Raw genomic sequence first — 22,455 nt, 5'->3', positions numbered from 1 at the left:
TTTATTAAAAAAATATTATAAATACGTTGTGAACATTTCTTAAAAAATAATAAAAAATGAAAATAATAAGTGGGAGTATAGGTAAACAGTACATTGGATGCCCAAACTCAAATGGGTTTTGCCCTTTCCCAAAGCAGTAGATGTAGATCATAATCCTATTACTCAGGGTACCCTACCCAGCATCTCTCAGCCATGTGATTTTCTGAGAGGCCTTGAGGAGAGTGAAAATACGCGTGTAGAAAGAGCTCACAGTAAGTAAACAAATAAACCTATGCTGTCCATAGAAATGCACAGTAGCTTTCACTTGCTCCCTTGCTTTAGTAGTTGCCTGTAGCAGCAACACTGACAGAAACACAAAAAGGTGGATAGCGAAAGAGACTCGGGAACTGAGCTACCCCTCTTTCTCTTCTCACAAACACAAACAGCTGAGCTGAAACACAAAGCTTATAGCCTATAGTATTTACCACCCTATGGTCCTATATACCAATCCCACGCCACGCCATACAATACAATACAAGTAAACGACACAAACGAACCCAAATCAAAACAAGACAAACAAACCTCTTCTCTTCCTTCCTTCCTTCCTTTTTAGGGCTTTTGAAACTCACTCTCACAGTCTCACTCTTTGTTTTACTGTTTACTCCATCATACAAAAAAAAAAAAAAAAAAAAAGCTCAGTTACCTCCTTCTCAGGGTTCCCAGTTCAGAAACTCAAAGGCCTTCTGGTAAGACCAAACGCCATTTCTCTTCTCTGTTTTGTTGTTCAACAATGTCCCTTATTAAGAAGAAAAAAAAACTCGTTTAGTTTTTGCTTCTCATTTTCGAAGTTAGTAGTTTTTGTGTTTGAGGTTTTTTGTTTAGAACTTAGAAGCTGAGTTTTTTTTTTCTTTAACCTTTTGAGTGATTTTGGAGAAAAAAACTGTTTTGTGTGTGTGTGTGTGTGTGTGTGTGTGTGTGTGTGGAACTTCTGCTTTGGATGATAATGTATGTTTGTGGTTGGGATGAAAGTCTTCAATGTTGTGAGCTTTGGCTTTTGATGGGTTTTCAAAGAAAGTTTGAAACTTTTAGTTTTATGTACTTTGGTATTTCAAAAGAGTGATTTTTGGTTTGTTTGCTAAGCTCATGCCTCTGTTTCTGCTTCCTCTGTTTTTGTTGTTCACGTCATAATGTGCTTCAGATCAGTGATTTTTAGACCCAGATTGTGATTAGATCTAAGCGCTTCATACACCAAAATAAACAATAATTTTTTTTTGAAAAAGTTAGAAAAGCCCAGAAAGTCTTTCTTATTTTCAAGCTTCATGTGATTATTTTCACCCTTTTTTTATTATAAATTTGTTTAAAGAAAAAGAGAAAATTTTGAGAAACAGATATGGCTGGTTTTGTGAATTAACGAAAGTTGTAGAGCTCCAATTATTTTGTTCTTATATTTCCAAGCTTTTATTTTTTTCCCTGTTCTGGCTTTTCTATTTTCAATATTGTCTTTTTGTGGTTGAATATACATGCGCACACAAATATTGTTGAAACACAGTATGATTTGATTTCATAAAGAGCACAAATATAAATTACAATTAAGACATCGTGATTTTCATGGGTTATTATTGTAATTTATTTCTTGCCGGCCCATTCTGGCGTTCAATGATATGTTTGGTCCACAATGCAAAGAATATTTAAGTACTGGAGTGAAATGAAAGGAAGAGTTGGAATGAAGATTTAAAAAATGTGTGAAAGATTGTTTGCATAATGATATTTAATAAGATCTTTATGTTTCAACTTTTTTTTTTTAATTTTTCTTTTTGTCTTATGGCTTTGGTTGGTGGTAGTGCTGGTTGTTTCTGTGGAGTTTCTTCGAAGCGATTGTGTGTCGTTTGTTTGTTAGGCTTTGTGCTTAATACTGATATAAGGTAGCTGTCTTTTTATGAACAATTGCTTTTTTTTGGGTACATGTATATATTCCATTTCATGTTTCTTTCTCAGCCAAGAATTTCTTTGAACTAAGGAAGGTGTTGTGGGTCAGGGGGCTTTGAAGGAAAGGTCATTCACCTTTTGCTTTAATACCACTTTTACTCAAGGAGATAAAAAAAAAAAAAAAGATATGCAGACACCAAAAGCAAGGTGAGATTGTCAGTTTTGTTTTATGCAGTGTTGTGAATAATTTTATCTACTTCATTGAATTTTGTGGCTTGTAGCTTTCATTTGTAGTATCTTTTAGATTTCAAAGGTGTAATCCTCACCCTATGGAGTTAAGTTCCTCTTTTTCAGGAATAGAATTGAGGTCCTATTAGATTAAAGTCCACCAAGTGGTTACATACTTGGGGGCAGTCTTTTCTTTGTCATTATTTTTTAAGTTCACTCACATTTTTGAGCTGCCTTTTTTCAAAATTTGGAAAAATAATAGAGATATGCATAAGGTGAAAGATCTAAGTGTGAAAAATAAACTTAAAATTAAATCTGTGGATTCATCTAACCAGATTGGATATCTTTTGCTTTATGATTCAAGTATTGGTCATGTAAAGTGGATTTTTATTATTCCATTTGGGTGGTACTACCGGATTCTGAAAGTATCTGAAAAAATTAAACTTTGATTTAATGTAAGACTAACTTTCAACACATATATTTTGGAAATTTGTCCAAATCGCATTTTATATGAGACATGCATCAAAGTATAAATACATAATAGAATTTTGTTGGCCAACTTGCATCAAATGATATGCATCTTTGTCTGCCAAATTGAAAGAACTAACTTCTCTATTTTGTTAAACCTCATAATCCCATTTCAAGCAGTCAATCTGAGCGCTTTTTCTGTATCTGAAAAATATTCTCTCAAAATGCTGAACGTTTCTTAGCTTGTCAATATCATGGTGGTTGGTAAGATTAGCAGATAGCTGATTCTGGATATGGTTGGTAGTCTATCCAAGAGGTGGACCACTTGCTATATTTCATAAATTGTCCAATGCAAAACCTGAAAATATGGTGCACCTATGCATTCAATTCAGAACAAATGTATATTAATGCCTACCAATACATTAGTGGCTGCTAAATTACAATTGCTGAAACTATAAGATACCAGATATATATTTTTTAGTATTGCTTTGCATCAGATTCTGTAAATGCAATTTTTTGTTCATCTTTATACATTTTTTGCCATTCTGATTGTCACTCCACTGAATTGGAGGGCAGGGCTGGCTCTTTAGAAGTGCCACAAAGGAAATCTCCGGCAACACCTCGGACTGCCCGGCAACTCAAGACGCCAGGGTCAGAATCTGATTCAGTTTCCTCTCCGCATCCAGCCAGTAAGACGCCAAAAGACAAAAGCCCTAAAACCGTTGAACGCAAGACACCACGAAGTCCAATGTCTGAGGTATTTAATGATAAGTCATAACTGAAGTCAGCTATTTTAAATAAAGTTCACCCAAAGACACCCATACTGCCATTAGCAATTTCATGAATGCTGCTTATCATATACAACTATAACAAAAGCATCATATGAGTTCTTTAATCCCCCTCTTCACCCCCCCCCCCCTTTTTTTTTTCTCTTTTAACATTTCTTTGCTTACCAAATTTTGAATGTTTTAGTTATTTTGAAGTCTTTTCTTGATATCTATCCTCTCCCTTTGTTTTTGTGAGCTCCAGAAGAAGCGTCCAAGCAGAGTGTCTGAATTGGAGTCGCAGCTTGCTCAACTCCAAGAGGATCTGAAAAAAGCAAAGGAACAACTGAACTCATCTGAGTTATTGAAGAGAAGAGCACAACAGGAGGCTGAAGAGGCCAAGAAGCAGCTCTTAGCCTTGTCAGAACAGCTTGAGGAATCCCAACAGCAGCTGGAGGAGATTTCTGCTTCTGAAGAGGCCCGGCTTCTAGAGCTTCGTAAAATCTCCCAAGATCGTGATCGAGCATGGCAATCAGAACTTGAGGCTGTCCAGAGGCAATACTCAATGGATTCAGCTGCCTTAGCTTCTGCCATGAATGAAATTCAGAAGCTCAAAGCTCAGCTGGAAATGGTGGCTGAATCAGAAGCTACCCAAGCTAAGAAGGCAGAGTCAGCACAAGCTAATATTGAGGGCTTGAGAATTGAACTTTCTGAAACCCTGTCCCTGGTTGAAAAGTTGAAAACCGAGCTGAATGATTGCAAAGAATCTGAAGCTCAGGCACTAGAAGTTATAAGTAAAACTCAAAGGCAATTGGAAGAAGCGAACGAAACTGCAGAGATGCTCCGGTCAGATGGTATCAAAGCCACAGAGGCTCACAATTACTTGTCGTTGGAGTTGGAGCAGTCAAAAGCTCAAGTGAAATCATTGGAGGGACTTGTGAGCAAATTTCAGGCAGATCTGGATAACAGCAGCAGCACAAAATTGTCGGATCCTACAGACAACAAAATTGTTCAAGAAACTGAAGAAAATGAGGGAACAAAACAGCTAAAATCTGAGCTTAGTTTTGTGAAATTTGAAGTGGGTCAATTGCGAGCTGCTTTAGATGCAGCTGAGATCAGGTACCAGGAAGAATATATTCAGAGCACATTGCAGATTAGAAGTGCTTATGAACAAGTTGAACATATGAAATCAGAATCAAGCCAAAGAGAGGTTGAGTTGGAGTCAGAATTAAAGAAATCCAAGGCTGATATCGAAGAGTTGAGGGCTCAGTTAATGGACAAGGAAAATGAATTGCAGAGTATCTCAGAGGAAAATAAGGGATTGAGCTTGAAGATTCGAAAAAACACATCGAATGAAAAAGAATCTGACCTTGAAATAGAGCTGAAAAAGTTGGAGGCTGATTTAGCAGACTTGAAGGAAACTGTGTTGGACAAGGAGACACAGTTGCAGAATATAGGGGAGGAAAATGAAATGCTCAAGATTGAAATCAAGAAAAGAGACATGGAGAAAAGTAAAGTTAATGATGAGGGTTTTGCTTTGGCAGAAGAAGCAAGGGCTGCAGAGCGAGAGGCTTTGATGAAACTTGGTTCTTTAACAGAGGAAGCAGACAAAAGTAGCAGAAGAGCGGCACGGGTGACTGAGCAGTTGGATGCAGCACAGGCTTCAAATTCAGAAATGGAGGCTGAGTTGAGGAGGTTAAAGGTGCAGTCTGACCAGTGGAGAAAGGCAGCTGAGGCAGCTGCTGCTATGCTTTCAAGCGGAAACAATGGGAAATTTGTGGAGAGAACAGGTTCTCTTGACATCAATTACAATCCTATGGATTCACCTCATTCAGAAGATATGGACGATGATTCTCCTAAGAAGAAAAATGTGAACATGTTGAAGAAGATAGGGGTGCTATGGAAGAAGGGCCAGAAGTAGGTGCAATTTTGGCAGGTACTGTATTGTTCCTAACAAATTATTCTGCTGCTTATGTTATATTCTGTTTTACACAAGTCACTCTTAATTTATTCTTGACAGGTATTTTGGTGGGTGCACACGGCTGAATCTCATTGTTGTAGAGAAATATGTATTAAAAAGACAAGTTCTCGCAGACTGTATAGTAATGTGGAAATGGTGAACTTTGATAGTTCCATTTCATTTGGTAGATGCATTATGTATTTTTATCTTTTTCCTTTTTTACATCTTTCTGCCTATGTTTTGAAGCAGTGGGTCATTGTGCCATTATATCAGGGGGGATTATGTATGAACATGGAACTAGCGATCTGAAATCATAACCATGTTATTTGTTATTTGAGAGATGATATGAACCCTTTTGGTGTATAACATGGGCCAATGAGTTTCGTTGTCTAAAAACAAATTTTCCATCCCATTATTTCTGCCTTCATATTGTTGCTACACCTTACAGATCAGTCTAGTGTGGAAAATATGACCGGTAAAATTGTTTGGCAAATTCAGAAGATTGAAGAAGCTATCTGTCATGTGAACCTAAATCAACCTGAAGAAAAATCTTAATAGAATTTGATTACCTGTAATTTTTTATACTTAGTTTTACATTGATGACTGCCACTATTCAGCCGAAACTATAGCAAATCCTGTACAAATTCACAGCATGCAACCAATGTGTGCATGGATGTACTCTGTGTTGAACCTTGGTGTCCTCCCACAAAGCCTTGAATTGAGATGCATTTTGTCTAATTTCACATTTCACATGAACGTGTTTTTTTAAACCAATTTGTGTGCATGGATGTACTATAGCAATTTGCATCTTGACACTAACACTCAACCTTCCTTGTAAGCTTTCCTCCAATTATGTCATGAATATATCATGTACATGTTTCCTCTATCATGTGTGGATCCCACAGATATCTTCTTCCCTTGTCTATTCTGAAAAACCATGAGAAAAAAAGACAAGAAACAAAGATTTCAAGGAATCATTGCATGTTTTGGAGATGGGGGGAATCTTATGGAACAAAGTGTATGCTTTGTCATGGAGGGATTGAAAATAAATAGATGAGTAAGTAAAAGAAGGGTACGTTACATCATCATATTTTGAGATTTTACGAGAGGACACATTCCAATGTTTTGAGAAATGATACTTTTTCCTTGAGATTTTTATAAATATATCAAATAAGTTCCAGTCTTCTCACATTGTGACTTCTTTAATGAAATATTCTATTCTTTATAAATTTCAACTCATCTTTACAAATACAAATCTCATACGACAGTGTCATTCGTCCACAAACATTAAGGAGCGTGTTATTTCATTCATGGTTTGGGTATGAATTTTTTGTAAAAAAAAAAAATAGAACATTATGTCAAGTAGCAATGTGAGAGGACAGTAACTGACCTATGTCATTTATACAAACCTCAAGTAAGGAGTCATTTCTTGAAACATTTAGGGAAAGTACATTTTGTAAAACATTCGAGTCTCCTTGATTTGCACTAGTGAGTACCGCTCCGTTTGGTTCAATGGAAAACCTTGTGTAAAGATAATTTTCCTTATTTTCCAATGTTTGGTAGCATAAAAAAATATAAGTCAAAGGAAAACAATCTTTGGTCAATATAAAAAGTATGGCTTATTTTTAGAGATTGTTTTCCATTAAATTTTTTTGGAAAACAACTCTATCTCACAGCAAGCTAAATAAGAGAAGTTAAGAAGTTGTTTTTCAACTTATTTAAAGTTGCTACCAAACATTGGAAAATGAGATAGTTTTATAAAAAATGCTTTTTAGAAAATGACTCATTTTCTAGAAAACATCATTATTAAAACAAACAGAGTGTACATTGCTGTTCATTTTCCTTTATGTTATCCTGACCGTGTAGGAGTTGCCACCCTCCCTTTCTAGTTTCTACGCATTTTTATTGTACCAATTATTTTTTATTTTTTATTTTATTGAATGACTATAGTTAGCATATAGCAATTTCTTCATTATATTATTTGACTGCTCTATGCTTTTTTTTTTTTTGGTCTATCAGTCTCATTGAAAAGAGATTTTAAATTGTGCCTACTTCTTTTATTTATTTTTAACTCAATAGTTATAAATGGACGGGGATTTAAACCCTAAAAATGTTCCAATTAAAAATACCAAGAGATGCTCATTAAGGTACAATTGTACAAGACACTTGACTTAATCGTTCATACTTCATACTTTATAAATCCACAACTTTAAAGTACTATTCATTGTAATTTGTCAAAAACTCAAAACATGGTCAAAATTTTCAATTAAAACTAAATATTGCATACTCTACTACTAAAACTTTATAGTTAAAACTGTACTTCATATGGTAATGCCAAATGGGAATTGTAAATAAATTGCTTCAATTTCCTATTTAAATTGTTTAAAGACTAGTGGCTCTCCTTTTGCTTTTTTATTTATTTTTAAATAATTCAATATTCACAATGGGATGAAGATTTGAACACTATGGGTCCATCTGGATAGAACTTATTGCTGAAAATTGAAAACTGAAAACACTGTAGCAAAATAATTTTTAAATGTGTGAATAGTACTGCGAGACCCATTCTTAATAAAAAAATTACTGAAAAAATACGTGAACAGTGCATGCACTACAATTTTGTCCTCTTGCAGCAGAAACGAAAAAAAAAACGCAAAATGCAGAAAAAATAATTTGAATCCAAACACATTCTATATATCTTCATTGAATATACCATAAAGTAACAAGTGAGGTACAAGACTCTTGCCTCCTTTGGAATTTCTTCATAGTATGTATCTGGCAAAAACTAAAAAGTCAGTTTATTTTACTATTCAGCTTATTTTTGCTACTATTTATTAGCTTCACTACATTTTTTGGTATTATTCATAAATCCGCTGTACTATTTAAGCTAACTTTTACCTTTATCTACAGTATTTTCAACAAAAAACTTTTAGTTTTAGCAAAATAAACGAATCCTAAACAGACCTTTATTTGACTTATTTAATCCACAATGCTAGTCCTTTTTTGGGCCTAAAACCAGTAAAGGTTTTTATTAGGCTCAAAATAGGCTCAATGATGAAACAAACCACTCTCTTGCAAAAAAAGCCCAAATTAAGCGTAGCAAGCTGGGCCCAGAGAGACTTCCTTGGGCCAATTCGGCTATATACCCAAAATAATCTCTCTCTATATATATGCACCATCTATTTCATTTCTAGGGTTAGGGTTTTACTTTGCGGCAGCTTCAACTTCTTCTTCATCTTCAACCTTTCCAAACCCTCGTTGCTGTCGAGCAATTTCTCTCAGTCACCATGGGGTACGAAACCGAACTCTCTTCGATCCTCGCTGATATATATGAATATATAAGCTTTGTTTTTACCGTTTACTTTTAGTTTCAAAATCTAGGGCTTCTGGGACTTTTTTTTTTTTTTTCCTTTTTTGGTGTTTTAAATCCTGAATGATATGCTTAGATCTTGTGCTGTTATGGTATTCCTATACCATGTTTGGGTGCTGGGAAAGTTGAAGAATATAGATGTTATGTGGAATTATGAGCTTACGATTGCTGTTGTTTTTTTGTTGGTTTTTGGGGTTGGGAAATAATTGAAGTTATATCATCTGAGATGAATGGTTGTGTTAGGCTTGTTGGATTGAGTGGGATATAGGTGGGTTTCTGGTTTCTGCATTTTCTCTGCAACCAAACACTGAAAAAGGTTTTCTTCAGTGTTGGAAGTTAGCTGGTGCAAAATGCTTCCTTTTCAAATTGTTATGGGAACTTATGTTTGGTAAATTTTAAAAGAAAAGTGTTAGGAATTCTAACATGCGAAATTGTCTTGTATGATTTGATTTGGGTTGATATAGTTCTTGCTAGATGTGAAGACTAATGTGGTGGTTTTGTGTACTGGATTTTTACCGTTAGTATGTTACATAGTAAATTGTCCCATTGATTCATGGGTGGGTGTTTATTAATCTCACGAGCAATTTTTTTCCAGAAACCATTTCTCTTGCAAATTTTTCCTGTATAGGATTATTAGAATCATAGGATTTCACTTGAATTAGATTTTGGGAAATAAATCAATATAGTTGTTTGGAATGTAAATGAATATTTTCTTAAACTGAATTTACTGTTGGGCTGGTCAATGGAATTAGAAGTGGCTTTACTCAACTTGTAAAATATTGGGGAAAAAGGAGTGAGCTTGATTATTATGTTGTTCTATATTGTAAAATTACAAAGCTGGCTGTGCTAGTCACTGAGTGAACAGATTGATTTATTTCTTTCTTTGACATGTTTCTTGGTATGAATGCCTGCAAAACAATTATAATCATATTGAAAACTGAAATTATGTTACAGGTTTTGGTTTGAGTTTTCCAAGTTGCCAATTTGCAATGTATTAGGGCAGAATTTAATTTTTGGATTTAATTAATAGCCTGCCTTTGTTGGGGTGAATTGGTTAATGATCAGAATAACTTTTGTATTTCAGGAAAACACGTGGTATGGGAGCTGGTCGTAAGCTGAAGTCCCACCGTAGAAGACAAAGGTGGGCTGACAAGTCATACAAAAAGTCTCACCTTGGTAACGAATGGAAGAAGCCATTTGCTGGGTCTTCCCATGCAAAGGGAATTGTCCTAGAGAAGATGTAAGATTACATGCCTTATGTTTTCATTTTCTGTGACTCAGTGATTAAGCATTTGATCTCAACTCATACAAATGTTTTTTCTGAAATGTGCAGAGGTATTGAGGCCAAACAGCCAAACTCTGCTATTAGGAAATGTGCTAGAGTTCAACTAATCAAAAATGGGAAAAAGATTGCTGCATTTGTCCCAAACGATGGTTGCTTGAACTACATTGAAGAAAATGTAGGTTTTCTTGGTTTGGAAGTTTAGCATTGTCTAGTCTGTTGGTTACTAATTATATTCAACTAGCAACTGCGTCGTATTTTTTATATAACCATTGATGTGTGATATGTGATATGTGAATGCAGGATGAGGTGTTGATTGCTGGATTTGGACGTAAGGGTCATGCCGTCGGAGATATTCCTGGTGTTAGATTCAAGGTTGTGAAGGTTTCTGGTGTCTCCCTGTTGGCTCTCTTCAAGGAGAAGAAGGAGAAGCCCAGGTCTTAAGTTGAGGGGACAAGAGCGTATCTTCTGTTTTAGATGGTTTTGTTAAAGGATGTTACTTTATATTATTGAGTGAATTTTGTGAACAATCTTTATTAATGTTAAGCTTTTGTTTTGAGTTTGGGACAATGTTTTTTTACTCCAAGATCTCCTTTTACAAGCCTGTTTAATGGATTCACTGTCTCTGCTCCTTATCACGCACACATGCATGCATAGATTCATACTAAGAATACCAATAGTTTTTCCAAAGATTTGCTTCCTAAAGATCTTCCACTTCTTCAACCTGCTTTGATAAGGCTTGTACAGATCTGCCAGTGGAGTCTCTTGAATATCCACTTTTTTCTGTATTTTGATTGATTTTAATTTCTTTATGCAGTAACTAGAGATTGTCCAATAACGCTACATGTCATTAGTTGTGAAAAATGTTAAGGAATCCATATGTAGAGATCATTGAGCATGTTGCTTGATCTCTCTCTCACAATGAGCTTAAGCCACACCACTCCCACTCTGCTATGCACAAACGCATCATGAGTGCACCGATGCAGTATGTCGTTCCATCATCGAAACAGTGGACCAATGGAGCTGCTCTTGTTTGGGTTATAGAATTGGATGGCCTAGGGTTTTTTATTTATACTTGTTTAAATTTATTATTTCTTTTCTTTTCTTTTTTCTTACAGAAGTTTTGAAAATACAGTTTACATTTGTTTAAAATACCTTAAGAATATTGCTTTTTTTTAACATTTAACTTGATTTGATTGTAAAACCATAAATCTCTCTAACGTAGATTAAATTTTTCGTTCTATGAATTTGAAGAACAAAGCTAGGCTGTTTCCAGACAAGGCGCTTGACAAACTCTCCTTACCCGTTGACACTCAGACAAGAGAAAGAAAATGTTGAATCCAAGCATTGGTTTGGTCAATAGCAGATTCGTACTATTTCCTCTATGGAAATTTGATGAACCTAACCCATTCGAAGTGCATAGCCAACATTCTTCTTCCTGACCACCTTCGTGATGCCATTCTTTGTCCTCCATTTTGTAGCTTGAGTTTCACTTGACATTTGATGGAGATCTTGGGATCTCCATACAAAAATCATGTTGATGGCCATATCTGTTGAAATCTCTGCTGCTAGATTGCCGCACACCACGGGTGTGTCGATTGGGTGTCTGTGACCGATTTTTTTTTTTTTTTTTCTCGTTTTCCAATTCAGGCCGATACTGTCCTATTGGGTCTAAAACAGGCGCCGAATCTCTCTCTCTCATTTTCTATTGCTCTTAAATTGGTATATGTTTACCATTATATGAAAAATTATGCTTAGTATATAAAATAATATAAAGAAAAATATATTTATTAATTTATTAATAAACGTATTCCGCTGCACCCGAACCGAAATCTGCAACCGAAGTCTTCTATGATAGATCTATCGACATCAAACATACCCTGGTCAATAACAAGTTGGGTGCTTTTAGATCCATCATAATTGGATTTGTTGCCGAGTTGGCACCAAACTTGAGCTTGATTGACCTATGTGCACTTCTAAATGCAAGTGCCAATGCTCCCATTTTTTACCTTTGCGATTATCGTGAAATTGGCCATTCATTAAAATAACAATTGGTCATTTATTAAATAAATATCAATGGCTCTATTTAACAAATCCTAGTATTTGCTTTTCTTGTTATATTGTCCGAATTCTTATACCAAAAGTAAAATAAAAATAAAAACATCAAATGAAGATTTGAAGTCCAAGAAATACTAGAGAAATATTCTGAACATATAAATTTAATTTTAGTTATTTAATAAACTTGTTTGAAATGCTAGGAATAGTTCTATCAGATTGTACAAGTCTTGCTTGTATTTAACTATTTATGAACAAGGATTAGTCACATTGCATTATTTAAAGGAAAGATCCATCACTCATGCAATCTATACTACATCCTTCAAAAGTCTTAAAATTACTCACTAGTAAAATACCTTTAAAAAGTGTTGCAATTCCAAATAACCCAGGTGAGACAATGGGAAATTGAAAAGAATCTATCTAAGCTTGAAAAGATTACAACAATGGTGTTCACACAGTAAAAGACTCAGTGAGAAACAACAATAAACGTAGAGAGAAATAGAGAGAAAGTTCAGGGAGAGAAGAAGAAGAATAGAGAATTCTAGAAGAATGATTGCACACTATTCATTACACTTGATGTACATTATATCTGTTATAAGAGATATAACTGCCTAATAGAGATCCCTGAAATCTCAGGATTGATCCGTAAATGGTGGAGGAAAATCAGGGGTTGATTAACTACCATAACTTCCTAATGAACTGATCTAAAGAACCAATTACAGAAGAGTAAAACGCAGTGTTTCATTAAATACTCTTAGAACCATGCGTTAAATAGAACGACACCGTTCTGTTGTACGTTTGTGCTAGCCGTTGGGAAAAACTAGCCATTGGACATTTGAATATTACTCTGGTTGGACTCTGGATTTACTCTTAACAAAAATCACTCTTCAAATGAATACACTATGAAACCTACCAAACTTGTCCTACCAACTTGCTAAAAGCTCCACAACACCCTTCAATATAACCAATAAACTCCTAATATAGAAAAAAGCATGCTCCAAAACTTTTCGAGAAACAAGGTAGTGGGCGACTAAATGACTGATAATGTTTAGACTCTTCTTGCACATATAACACTAATTTATAACTAGTAGAGTTCCACACAATGTGCAGTGTATTTTGTTGTGAGTTTCCTCCAATATTTCAATAAATTTATATATAATTGTGGGAGTGGGAAGCTTGAAGAAGGAAGATTATCAAATAGACTCGACTCGAGGAGCAATTGGGCCCAACTATTCATCAGCTTAGGTCCAGCACAATAAGGATAATTCAGATAGTGAAACCAAGGAAAGCGGCCCACCCAAAGAGCATACATTCCTCAAGAAAACTTAGACAAACCACTAAGGCCATATGATTGAAGGCCGAGGAAAGAAGTAGAGACATATAAGCAATGAGAGGAGAAAGCTTCCAGATAAAGCATACATTACCTCCATATTTAATGCATTGGACCAACTCAGTTTGCCGTATTAATGGTAGAATAACCCCTAAACAGTGCCCCCACAACTTGCATACTGCTCTACCACCACCAACAAACGATAGGACAAGTATTCAAGAAAGGATCAACGACCGTCCAAGTGGAAGGCTAAAATAAAATCCTAGTAGCCATATATAGTAAGGAAGATCCTCCTAGAAAGGGGATCAGAAAAAGTAATAGAGAGGAAAAGGGAAAGAAATTAAGAATTGTATAACCGAGAGCATATAATTCAAAGAGCCATTACTTATCGGCCAGTCTTAGGAAGAACTTGAATAAGAATCTCAATTTTTCTTTCTATCATTCTCTTCTTAAACTGTTGACCTAGACAATTTCCTTTCTTTAAATCACCTAGTGAAGCTTTTAGGGCTTGAAAGGTTGGCCTTGATAATCCATTTCTACAAATTAATTGCATCAAACCTACTTTTCAGCCCATTCCTCTTTTGATTAGGCCTGATTATTGGTTACGTCCCCTACAATAACAATTTGTAATATTTTAGTGTTTTATTTTATTGAAAGCAAGACAATAAGAGTGGTATAGTGATTTGATAATATTATGTGTCTACATATTTGGAAATTGCATGATAATTTGATTGATATAGATACACATATTTCATGCCTACTCAAGAATGCAAATATCATTTTGAAAAAATAAAAATATCCTTCAATTATTTGTTTTACATTTTTGATCGTATGTTATTGAATTTTTTTTTCTTTTGTTGGACTTTCTTTCAACTATTGCAAAAGTGACTAAATTAGAGCAAAAAATACCATTTTTAAATCAATTTTTTCTCATATAAATCTTAGAAAAGTGACATTAAATGTTCATTATACTTAAATAATTAGTGCACCACTTAAAATAATTAATATAACAAAATAAATGTATTTATCCTATTAGTAATCTTTTTAACTATACAGAATAAAATACTACAATGTTGGTTCCAATATGTATATATTACATGTTGCTAAAAGAAGTTTAGAAATCTAAATAGTTAAAGACTTATTTTAGTGAATTCACAAATATTTAATTTTTATAGCTTTTGTCTCAAGTTGTCAAAGCAACAATGTCATATTCCTCAAATAATAATAATAATAATAATAATAATAATAATAATAATAATAATAATAATAATAATAATAATAATAAATATTATTATTATTATTATTATTATATAAAATTTTCTATTATAAATAATTAATGTACAAGTATAAAAAAAATTATATGTATATAGAGTTGGGTTCAAATTAAATCTGATGTAACTCTAAACAATGTTAAGCCGCCTAATATTTTTTAATTGGATTTGAATTTTGACAAATTTACCGTTAGATTACATTATTTTCATATATTATCTATGCTTACAAAATTTCAAGGCAGACAAAGATTAATAGCCATGTCATCAATCAATTGTTTAAATTCAAGTTTTTGTAGTTTAAAATAATGCATAAAAGATGAGTTTATAAATTGAATAGTAAATAACATCAAATTAACATGAATGTTAAGAACCTATAGAACATGCAATTCAACGGTGGTATTTTTAAATTTTGAATTTTATAACAAGTTATTGAGTAGTGTAACTCTAAGCAACGCTACATTAGGTGTAACTTGAACCCTATATCTATATATAGTTTTATATTTTCCCCCCACTTTTAAGAAAATTCAAACGATTGAGTAAAATTAGAGATAAGACAAATTGATATAACAAGAAGTAATTATAATAAGATTGTAAGAGCTATGTAACTTTTAAGTAAAGTTACATATCTCTTACAAATAGATGTGTTTCTAATCACAAGAAGTAATTATAATAAGAAAATCTTAAAAAATACTATAAATTTTACTGCATAGTTTTTACTTTTTACAAATTGATATAACAATAAATATGATTGGTTGACTTCAACAATATATATTGAATGCGTTTTTGAATTATTTTTTGTAATTGATGATGCATTATTGTAATTCTCATGTTGTAAAATTTATATTCCCTAGCATCGTTTATTCAAATACTTTTTGTGATCGAAGTGCCACTGATCACACTCATTGCTACATTAATTTTATAAGTTTTTGTAGTAAAATTTGCTATAACTTTAGCATTTTTCCACCAAAAAAAAAAATAGTAAAAAGTATAAAGAATGAATTTTTTTTTTTAAATTATATAAAACACTAATTAAATATTATTTAAGTAACAACACAAAGGCTTTATTTGAAAATATCACCTTAGGCATCCAAATCTATTGGGTTAGTAATGGACTAATTTAATGAATTAATACTTTGATATAAATGGAAACTTTATTGAGGTAGAAGTCTGAATTAAAAATAAATAAAAAAGTTAGTGCTACAACCACAAACTATATTGTAACATTTTTACAAATTATTGATATTAACAAATTCTTATTAGTTCTCATATAGGCTTACCATTGATATCACTTTTTCACTTATTAACCACTTGCCATATTTTCAGTTTGTGGGGGGGAAAAATTGTAGCTCTAACATTTTCCTTAAAAATTATAAGGAATAAATCACATAACAAACCCTCATGTTCTCTCCCATGAATTATCTACATATATATATACTAGCCTCATCCCATGCGCTTCGCGCATGAGATGAGGCTCTCGTTTTCTTTTCTTTTTTAAGTGGTAGTAGTAAAAAAAAAAAAAATCTATGTTTTTTATTATATATATAATTTTTGTTTTGAGAATCTAATTTATAAGTGGATAAATAAATTTGAAAGTCAAAAGAAAAGCGACCCTATTTTTTAGGTAATGTTTTAGTGAAGTTAGGGTTGTATTTTTACCGGATTGTCCTTTTGTTTTATATATTTAGATTTGTTTTTGGATAAACGTGAGGTGTTTAACTTATTTTTCTATTTAAAAATAAATAAATAAACGTATAATTACTTTGAAAAAGTGGGTTAGTAGAAGAATATTTCTATTTTATAGGCAATATTTTAGTGCAAGTTAGACATGTATTTTTACCAAACTATTCTTTAGTTTTGTCTCTACTTAAACCTAAGGATGTAGAGGTATTTTGAAATAAAAAAAAAAATCCGATCCAAACAGAGACAGCCTCTTAAATAGTAATATAGATATAGATATATATATATATATATATTAATACAGAAAATGCTAAAAGTACTACAAATCTTATTACACAAAACTTATGATTGGTGGATTCTAATCAACTCAAAACTAAATTTTGAATTGCCCCTTTCTACTTGATGACACATTAATTTGTAAGCCCAATGTAATAAAACTTGTAATACTTTTTTTTTGAGGAAAAATACTGCAACTTTATTAACTTATAATACTTTTAGTACTACTCAATTGATATTGATTGATTAGTCAACACTTCCTAAGGTTATCAGCAATTAGAATTTTACCCAAAGCTGGGTGTACTTTCCTTAATTTCATTGTTGGGCACTCCAGGTGTTTAAACTTAAAAGATTTTATTTCACTTTGGAAATGTAATAAACCATTACATACCAAAGATCATATCATTTCCATGAAAACCTGAGCCTTTTCTTTAATCGGTTGTATCCCAAAGCATTCACAAAATAATTTTAATCTTGACAAAATATAAGTCCACATTTTTTTTTTCAAAAAAAAAAAGTTCCTAGACTAGAATACCACCCTATCCAAATACACCTCATCAAGAGGATTCCAACGTACATGAGAATGAGATAAACTATCAATAACTTTTAACATGACATAAGCTTAAATTACACACACACAACTACATTTTTTTCTTCCCTCAAAAGCATGCAACACCATCTTGTAATGCGTGGTTGAATTTGCACTTCAAAAATAATTTAGAACGCGAGCACCAGGCCAATCCAATTGTATAGGTCGTATGAAAATCATACACTAGCTTCAGCCACCAGCACAGCTGCTCCTGCAAGCAATCAAGATAGCTCATATCAGTGGACTACACAATACTAGAAAGAGTTCTTGGATCCTCAATTAAGTATTTGGAAAAGATAAGATCCTTCAAATAACATAAACTGAAATATTTTATGTAGCATGAGTAGGACAGAATCTACGAGGCTCAGCATTTCCCTTACTAACCAATTCTAATAATTTCAGCAGACTTGAAAGATACAAACTGACCTTGAAGAAAATAAACTACTATGCTGTTACTCTATCTCAGCTGTTCTCTTTCAGACTGCTTTCTAGCAAAGTCAAGTTGGGTGTCTTCTCTGCCTCTTTTACCACTGCAGATCCTGTTGAAACATCAAACAATCCATCCATATTGCAATAAGAATCCTTAACAGAAAAAGGTATCCTCGGACTAACTGTAACTTCAAACATGCTGGGAGAAAGAGAGGGGGTAGGTTTCGACAAACATTTCAAGTTTTCATCCTGTTGAGGAAAGTCATGAAGCTCCCTCTGACTGGGCAACTCCAGAAAATCAGAATCACCTTTGCTGCCAGCATTTAACCGAAAAAGAGAAAGAGAATCACCAATGAGATTGTTCTGAGACTCCTTATTTATATCCATAGATCCAACTTGTCTGCTCAAACCATCAACTTGATCTTCAAAATTTAACTTTTCCTTTTCATAAGTGCTATTAATTAAATGCAAATCATACTTCGGATTGTGTTGGTCATATATTGCATCTTCACCCACTTTCTGACCTGGGTTTATATTTACAATACAAGAAATGGTACCTGAATCACTAGTATTAAGTCCTCCATTAATAGGAGTGACCTTCATATCCAATCTGTAGGCACTTCCCTTGGTTTCTGAATCACATATGCCAACATCACATCCTTCAGATTCAATTTTCTCTGCCTTCAGCTGACTTTTTCCAACAGTTCTAGGAGATATTCTGTTTTGAACTTTAGGGGATTTTCCGGGACAAGTTTTGACATTCCTTGACGCACTAGAGCCTTGGATTGCAGCAAATGGTGATTCCAGAAGAGGTGTCGGAGATTTAGGTTTCATATTCAAGGAAGTTGGCTGAGGATCAGGTTTTACATTACTGGTTGCTGTTAGAGTTCTGACAGGTTTTCCAAACTTTGCCTCGTTTGGGCCTCCATTTGGTCTAACACTCCCTGCTCCAATTTTAGGCAAGCCATTGGGTACCACAGGATGAGATGGTATTCTTCCTGGTGGAGTGCGTCCTGCCAGTTTAGCCTGCATTGGATAAAAAATTGATGGAGAATAAGGTGATTTTGCCAAAAAAATTTCCACAAAGGACCTGTCATTTTTTTAGTTTGTATAGCTTAGTAATTTTAAAAATTATATCTTCTACCTCCATTTTGAAAACTGCCACAAAACAAAACAAAACAAAACAAAAAAACCACTTCCCAACTAGAATACAAAAATTATAATAGAGAATGCAAAAACTGACCCCATCAAAGAAGCCAATTTTAGGTGATGGCAACCGAAGACCAGAAGGTTTTGCAGAAGCTGGATGAAGAAGTGCACCACTTCCTAATGAAGCTCTCTTTACACATTGACCAAGCAATCCAGTCATGTGTGTTTCAAGCCCAACTGAACCTTGCTCAATACAATGTTTCTGAGACTCCAAAACATGAGTTGCATCACTATCTATGGAGATCCCTTTGCAAGAAGTAGCGTCAAAGCTAACTCTTGAGTTATTTGACATTTGTTTAACGGTAGAACATGATGATGATGACTCTGAGGACCATTCACTGATAGAGCTAGCAGGTGAAGTATTAGGGGTGAGCTTGGGCACAGACATCAAATGAGAGAGATGAGAACTGCCAGACTGAACTTTATTTATTGATGGTGTTCTGGATGGTGTTCTGGATGGTGTTTTGGAGGTTGAACCAAATGAAGGTGGGTTACCAGTTCCAGATTCAATTTTTCTTTTCATGGAATTTTGGGTAGATATACTACTGTTGTCAGAAGAAGCACTTCCAGAACTATCAAACGAGGAAGAAGTTGGTAGTGTCTTGGTCGCATTTGATGAACCCAAAGAAGAGGATTTAGATGATTCTGTGGGCCTAGGAACAACATTTCGTAAACCACCCGACGCAGGTAATTTAGGCACTAAAGCCCCTCTACCTGCAACAATGAAATAAGGTTTAAATGTACTTCAATTCAAATAAGAGTAAAGCTAATCTGAATATAAGAAACTAAATAATCTGACTAAATAATGCTCATAATTACCAATTGCACTTCTTGCATCGTCCTTTACAATTTTAACATGGTGACCACCCAATGAGGCCCTCTTGGTTAATGTAGTTGAGCTGGGACTGTCCTTGCCTACCTTTGGTCGCTTTGCAAGAGATGTAGGCTCTCCCCTCTTGGCAAAGGACTTCATTTTAGAAAGGATAGAAAAAGTGTCAATTAAAACACATCAAAGGTTAGAGCTTAACTCATGATATTTGATTATTTTTATTCCTGCCCATGTATTAGTTAGCACAAATAAGGGCCAAAAATTCTCTCTTCATTGTATTGATTTCAAATAACATATAAAATTTCAATCACCAAATTAGCAATGAAATAGAAAAACCAATGACTAGATCAGCCAAAAGATGGATGCACACCTGAGATACATGTGGACTACCAAAAACTGGCTTTGTCATTTTCCCTGGTCCTTGCAAACCTACATTTGACTTGTTGGAAGTTGATTTGGCCTTAATCTGAAAATTCATGTCAATATTCTTTCATATATTCCTAAACATTATAGAGAGTATGACAATTACCAGCTGCCAAGCTTGGAACTTACCTTATTTCGAGACACAAAGTCCACCTTCTTTGAAGCTGAAAACAAAAGTCAACGTTAGTCTGAGAATAAGTCATTCCTAAAATAGACCCAGAACTTTAGCTAAAGTTATAAAGGTTTGGATGGGGTTTGGCTAGGGCTTGGGTTCAAATCTTCTCAGCATAACCTGCCAAATCCTAGCACTTCAACATGTGCAAGACAAAGAGAATGACTGCTGAACAAGTAGAGATGTAGCAACTGCACTTACAACGAATACTTTGGATTCCAGTCAATCCCGGAGCAGCTATGCTTCTTGCATTTGCCACATTGGATGCAGCACTGGATTTCTGGATTGAAGCTCTTACGTCTTCAAACAAATCAGCCTCGAGACTTCCTAACGTCAAAGACTCGCTTTCTAAGCTTGCCAAAGTAGAGATTGACTCGGCAGATCTGTGTATCTCCTCTTGAATCCCGGGTAATTTATGCTTTTCAACGCTCTCAACTCCTTCAATGATGCTAGACAACTCCTCCGGTTCCAGAACACCTGTCATATATATACCAACAAAGTCATGCTCCTCACAATTAAACTCCAAACAAAAAGCTTCCATATTTTTCGAGTATATGCAGAAAGCATACCTGCACTTGTGAAGAAAGCACTATCCCAAGCTAAACTCTTGCGCAAGTTATATTTGCGATTTTTTGTTGTCATTTCTGGTTCCTTTGATTCAGATGGTTGAGGCACCTGTTCCATATGATCAAAACTGCCAAATGTGTCCTCTAACGTGTTCGCATCCGCGGACTCCAACAACTCAACACTTCCATGTTCCTCATTTTCTGAACATTATATTAAATCAAAATAGATTCAGATCCAATTAAATATTTGCTTTACTCTTTCTATGGATAACTGTACTTTTGTTCAGCTTATTTTCTAAGAACCAATGCAAATGAACAATAAGCTAAACAAATTAGACGATATGAAGGAAAATTATCAACCCAAAAATTGAATCCGAAACAAGCAAAACTGGAAAGGCAGTCCTAGAATCTCAAAGGAAACACTTTTATTTCATTTCAAAACAACTATAAGTAGAGTACGATCAAGAAGAAATTGCACAATTTTAGTGACTTCAGCCACCGAATGAAAAAAGCTTCCTTTTTGGCGAGCTCGATTCAAAGCTATTCAAAAACTCAATTTCAGTGAAAAAAGCAAAGATCAAAACTTTTATCTCTTCACATAGGTTTAGTATGAAGCAGTAAGTTTTTTCAAAAACCTAAATCACGCTTTCTTTATAAACAAACGAGATCAATCAGATTCACATCACACATACAACACACTAATTCGAAAATGAAAAAGAAACTTGTGGATTTAGAACCTGAAAAAGAATGGTGAAGCGATTCAGAGAAGGAGGAACTGAATAAGAGGGAATCGTCCTCTGAGGAGACATCGATGAGACTGAGGCGTCTGCCTTGAAGATCGTTGTTTCTCTTGACGAAATCGGCGTCCATTCCTGGCTTTTGAGCAGCCGATCTACTCGAATTTCAGGCGGCGGAGACTGCGTTTCGATTGGTTTTGTATGAATTCGAAGATGAGAGTGGAAAAAAACAACCGGTGTTGGTGTTGAGATGAGTGTTGAGAGAGAGAAAGAGAGAGAGAGAGAGAGAGAGAGTTTTTTGAACTTTGGAGAAGCGGCGGTTTTTTAAATTTGGGACTAAATTAAAAAAATGAGATGGTAAAAATGGAAATTTATATATATATATATGTGTGTGCAAAAAAGAATGAGAGCGTCTAATTTGTCCTTTGCTCTGACTCATATGTACAACACAACGCTTTACGGTTTACACACCAAAAGTACACACAACTCAGTTTTTTAATCTTATAAAATAAAAAAAATAAAAAAAACTCAGTTTTTTAATTGAAAATGAGTTCAAAAAAAAAGTGTGGGTACTTCGTGTGTGCAGTGTGTGCAATAATGTGTGTAATAATAATAGCCTAACTTTTATGGTCTGGTATTGGACCCTAATCTAATTGGGGTGGATTAAATTAAAACTCATCATGAATAGGTAAGTTTAAGACAATTTTCCTTCTAGAAAAAAAAAATTTTAAGACTATTTTAAATCGATTTTTACTATTTTCTTGCAATATCTTTCTGCTCATTTAGGTAAATGTAATTCAGATTATAAAAAAAAAAAATTTCAATTTTGTTTCAACAATTTTTTTTCTTGGTTGAATAAAAAACCAATCATGAAAATTTTATTTGAACATGACCATAATAACTTTCTATCCATTGACA

At 34.1% G+C, this 22,455-nt stretch overlaps 3 protein-coding genes across 6 annotated transcripts; 2 read left to right on the top strand and 1 right to left on the bottom strand.

Annotated features, from left to right (window-relative positions):
• Positions 1 to 251: 251 nt before the first annotated feature.
• LOC142611202 (interactor of constitutive active ROPs 2, chloroplastic) lies at positions 252 to 5,688 on the top strand. 3 transcript variants are annotated; one of them, XM_075783251.1, is made up of 5 exons: positions 252 to 725; positions 1,975 to 2,112; positions 3,178 to 3,358; positions 3,634 to 5,301; positions 5,386 to 5,688. In XM_075783251.1, exons 2-4 carry the CDS (start codon positions 2,093 to 2,095, stop codon positions 5,284 to 5,286), a joined length of 1,854 nt encoding a protein of 617 aa, XP_075639366.1. In that variant the 5' UTR covers positions 252 to 725; positions 1,975 to 2,092; the 3' UTR covers positions 5,287 to 5,301; positions 5,386 to 5,688. The 3 variants fall into 3 exon arrangements, with proteins under 3 accessions (XP_075639366.1, XP_075639364.1, XP_075639365.1); XM_075783249.1 differs by having other exon boundaries at positions 253 to 725; positions 3,631 to 5,301; XM_075783250.1 differs by lacking the exon at positions 252 to 725 and adding an exon at positions 1,775 to 1,901 and having other exon boundaries at positions 3,631 to 5,301.
• Positions 5,689 to 8,492: 2,804 nt separating this feature from the next.
• LOC142610131 (small ribosomal subunit protein uS12) lies at positions 8,493 to 10,544 on the top strand. The gene is made up of 4 exons (XM_075781858.1): positions 8,493 to 8,614; positions 9,777 to 9,932; positions 10,026 to 10,152; positions 10,278 to 10,544. Exons 1-4 carry the CDS (start codon positions 8,610 to 8,612, stop codon positions 10,416 to 10,418), a joined length of 429 nt encoding a protein of 142 aa, XP_075637973.1. The 5' UTR covers positions 8,493 to 8,609; the 3' UTR covers positions 10,419 to 10,544.
• A 6,464-nt stretch (positions 10,545 to 17,008) lies between these two features.
• LOC142609415 (uncharacterized) lies at positions 17,009 to 21,887 on the bottom strand. 2 transcript variants are annotated; one of them, XR_012839595.1, is made up of 10 exons: positions 21,538 to 21,880; positions 20,804 to 21,001; positions 20,436 to 20,711; positions 20,192 to 20,226; positions 20,010 to 20,105; positions 19,630 to 19,777; positions 18,845 to 19,524; positions 17,835 to 18,627; positions 17,599 to 17,711; positions 17,365 to 17,383 (listed from the first exon to the last, which is right to left on the bottom strand). XR_012839595.1 is itself a non-coding variant. In XM_075780999.1 (9 exons), the coding sequence occupies exons 1-8, from the start codon at positions 21,668 to 21,670 to the stop codon at positions 17,635 to 17,637; spliced, it is 2,559 nt and encodes an 852-aa protein (XP_075637114.1). In that variant the 5' UTR covers positions 21,671 to 21,887; the 3' UTR covers positions 17,009 to 17,383; positions 17,599 to 17,634. The 2 variants fall into 2 exon arrangements, 1 of the variants encoding a protein (XP_075637114.1); XM_075780999.1 differs by having other exon boundaries at positions 17,009 to 17,383; positions 17,599 to 18,627; positions 21,538 to 21,887.
• Positions 21,888 to 22,455: the final 568 nt, after the last annotated feature.

This window comes from Castanea sativa, chromosome 9 (assembly GCF_040712315.1).
Source record: "Castanea sativa cultivar Marrone di Chiusa Pesio chromosome 9, ASM4071231v1".
Lineage (NCBI taxonomy): Eukaryota > Viridiplantae > Streptophyta > Magnoliopsida > Fagales > Fagaceae > Castanea > Castanea sativa.
This window is presented reverse-complemented; position numbering and strand designations above follow the sequence as displayed.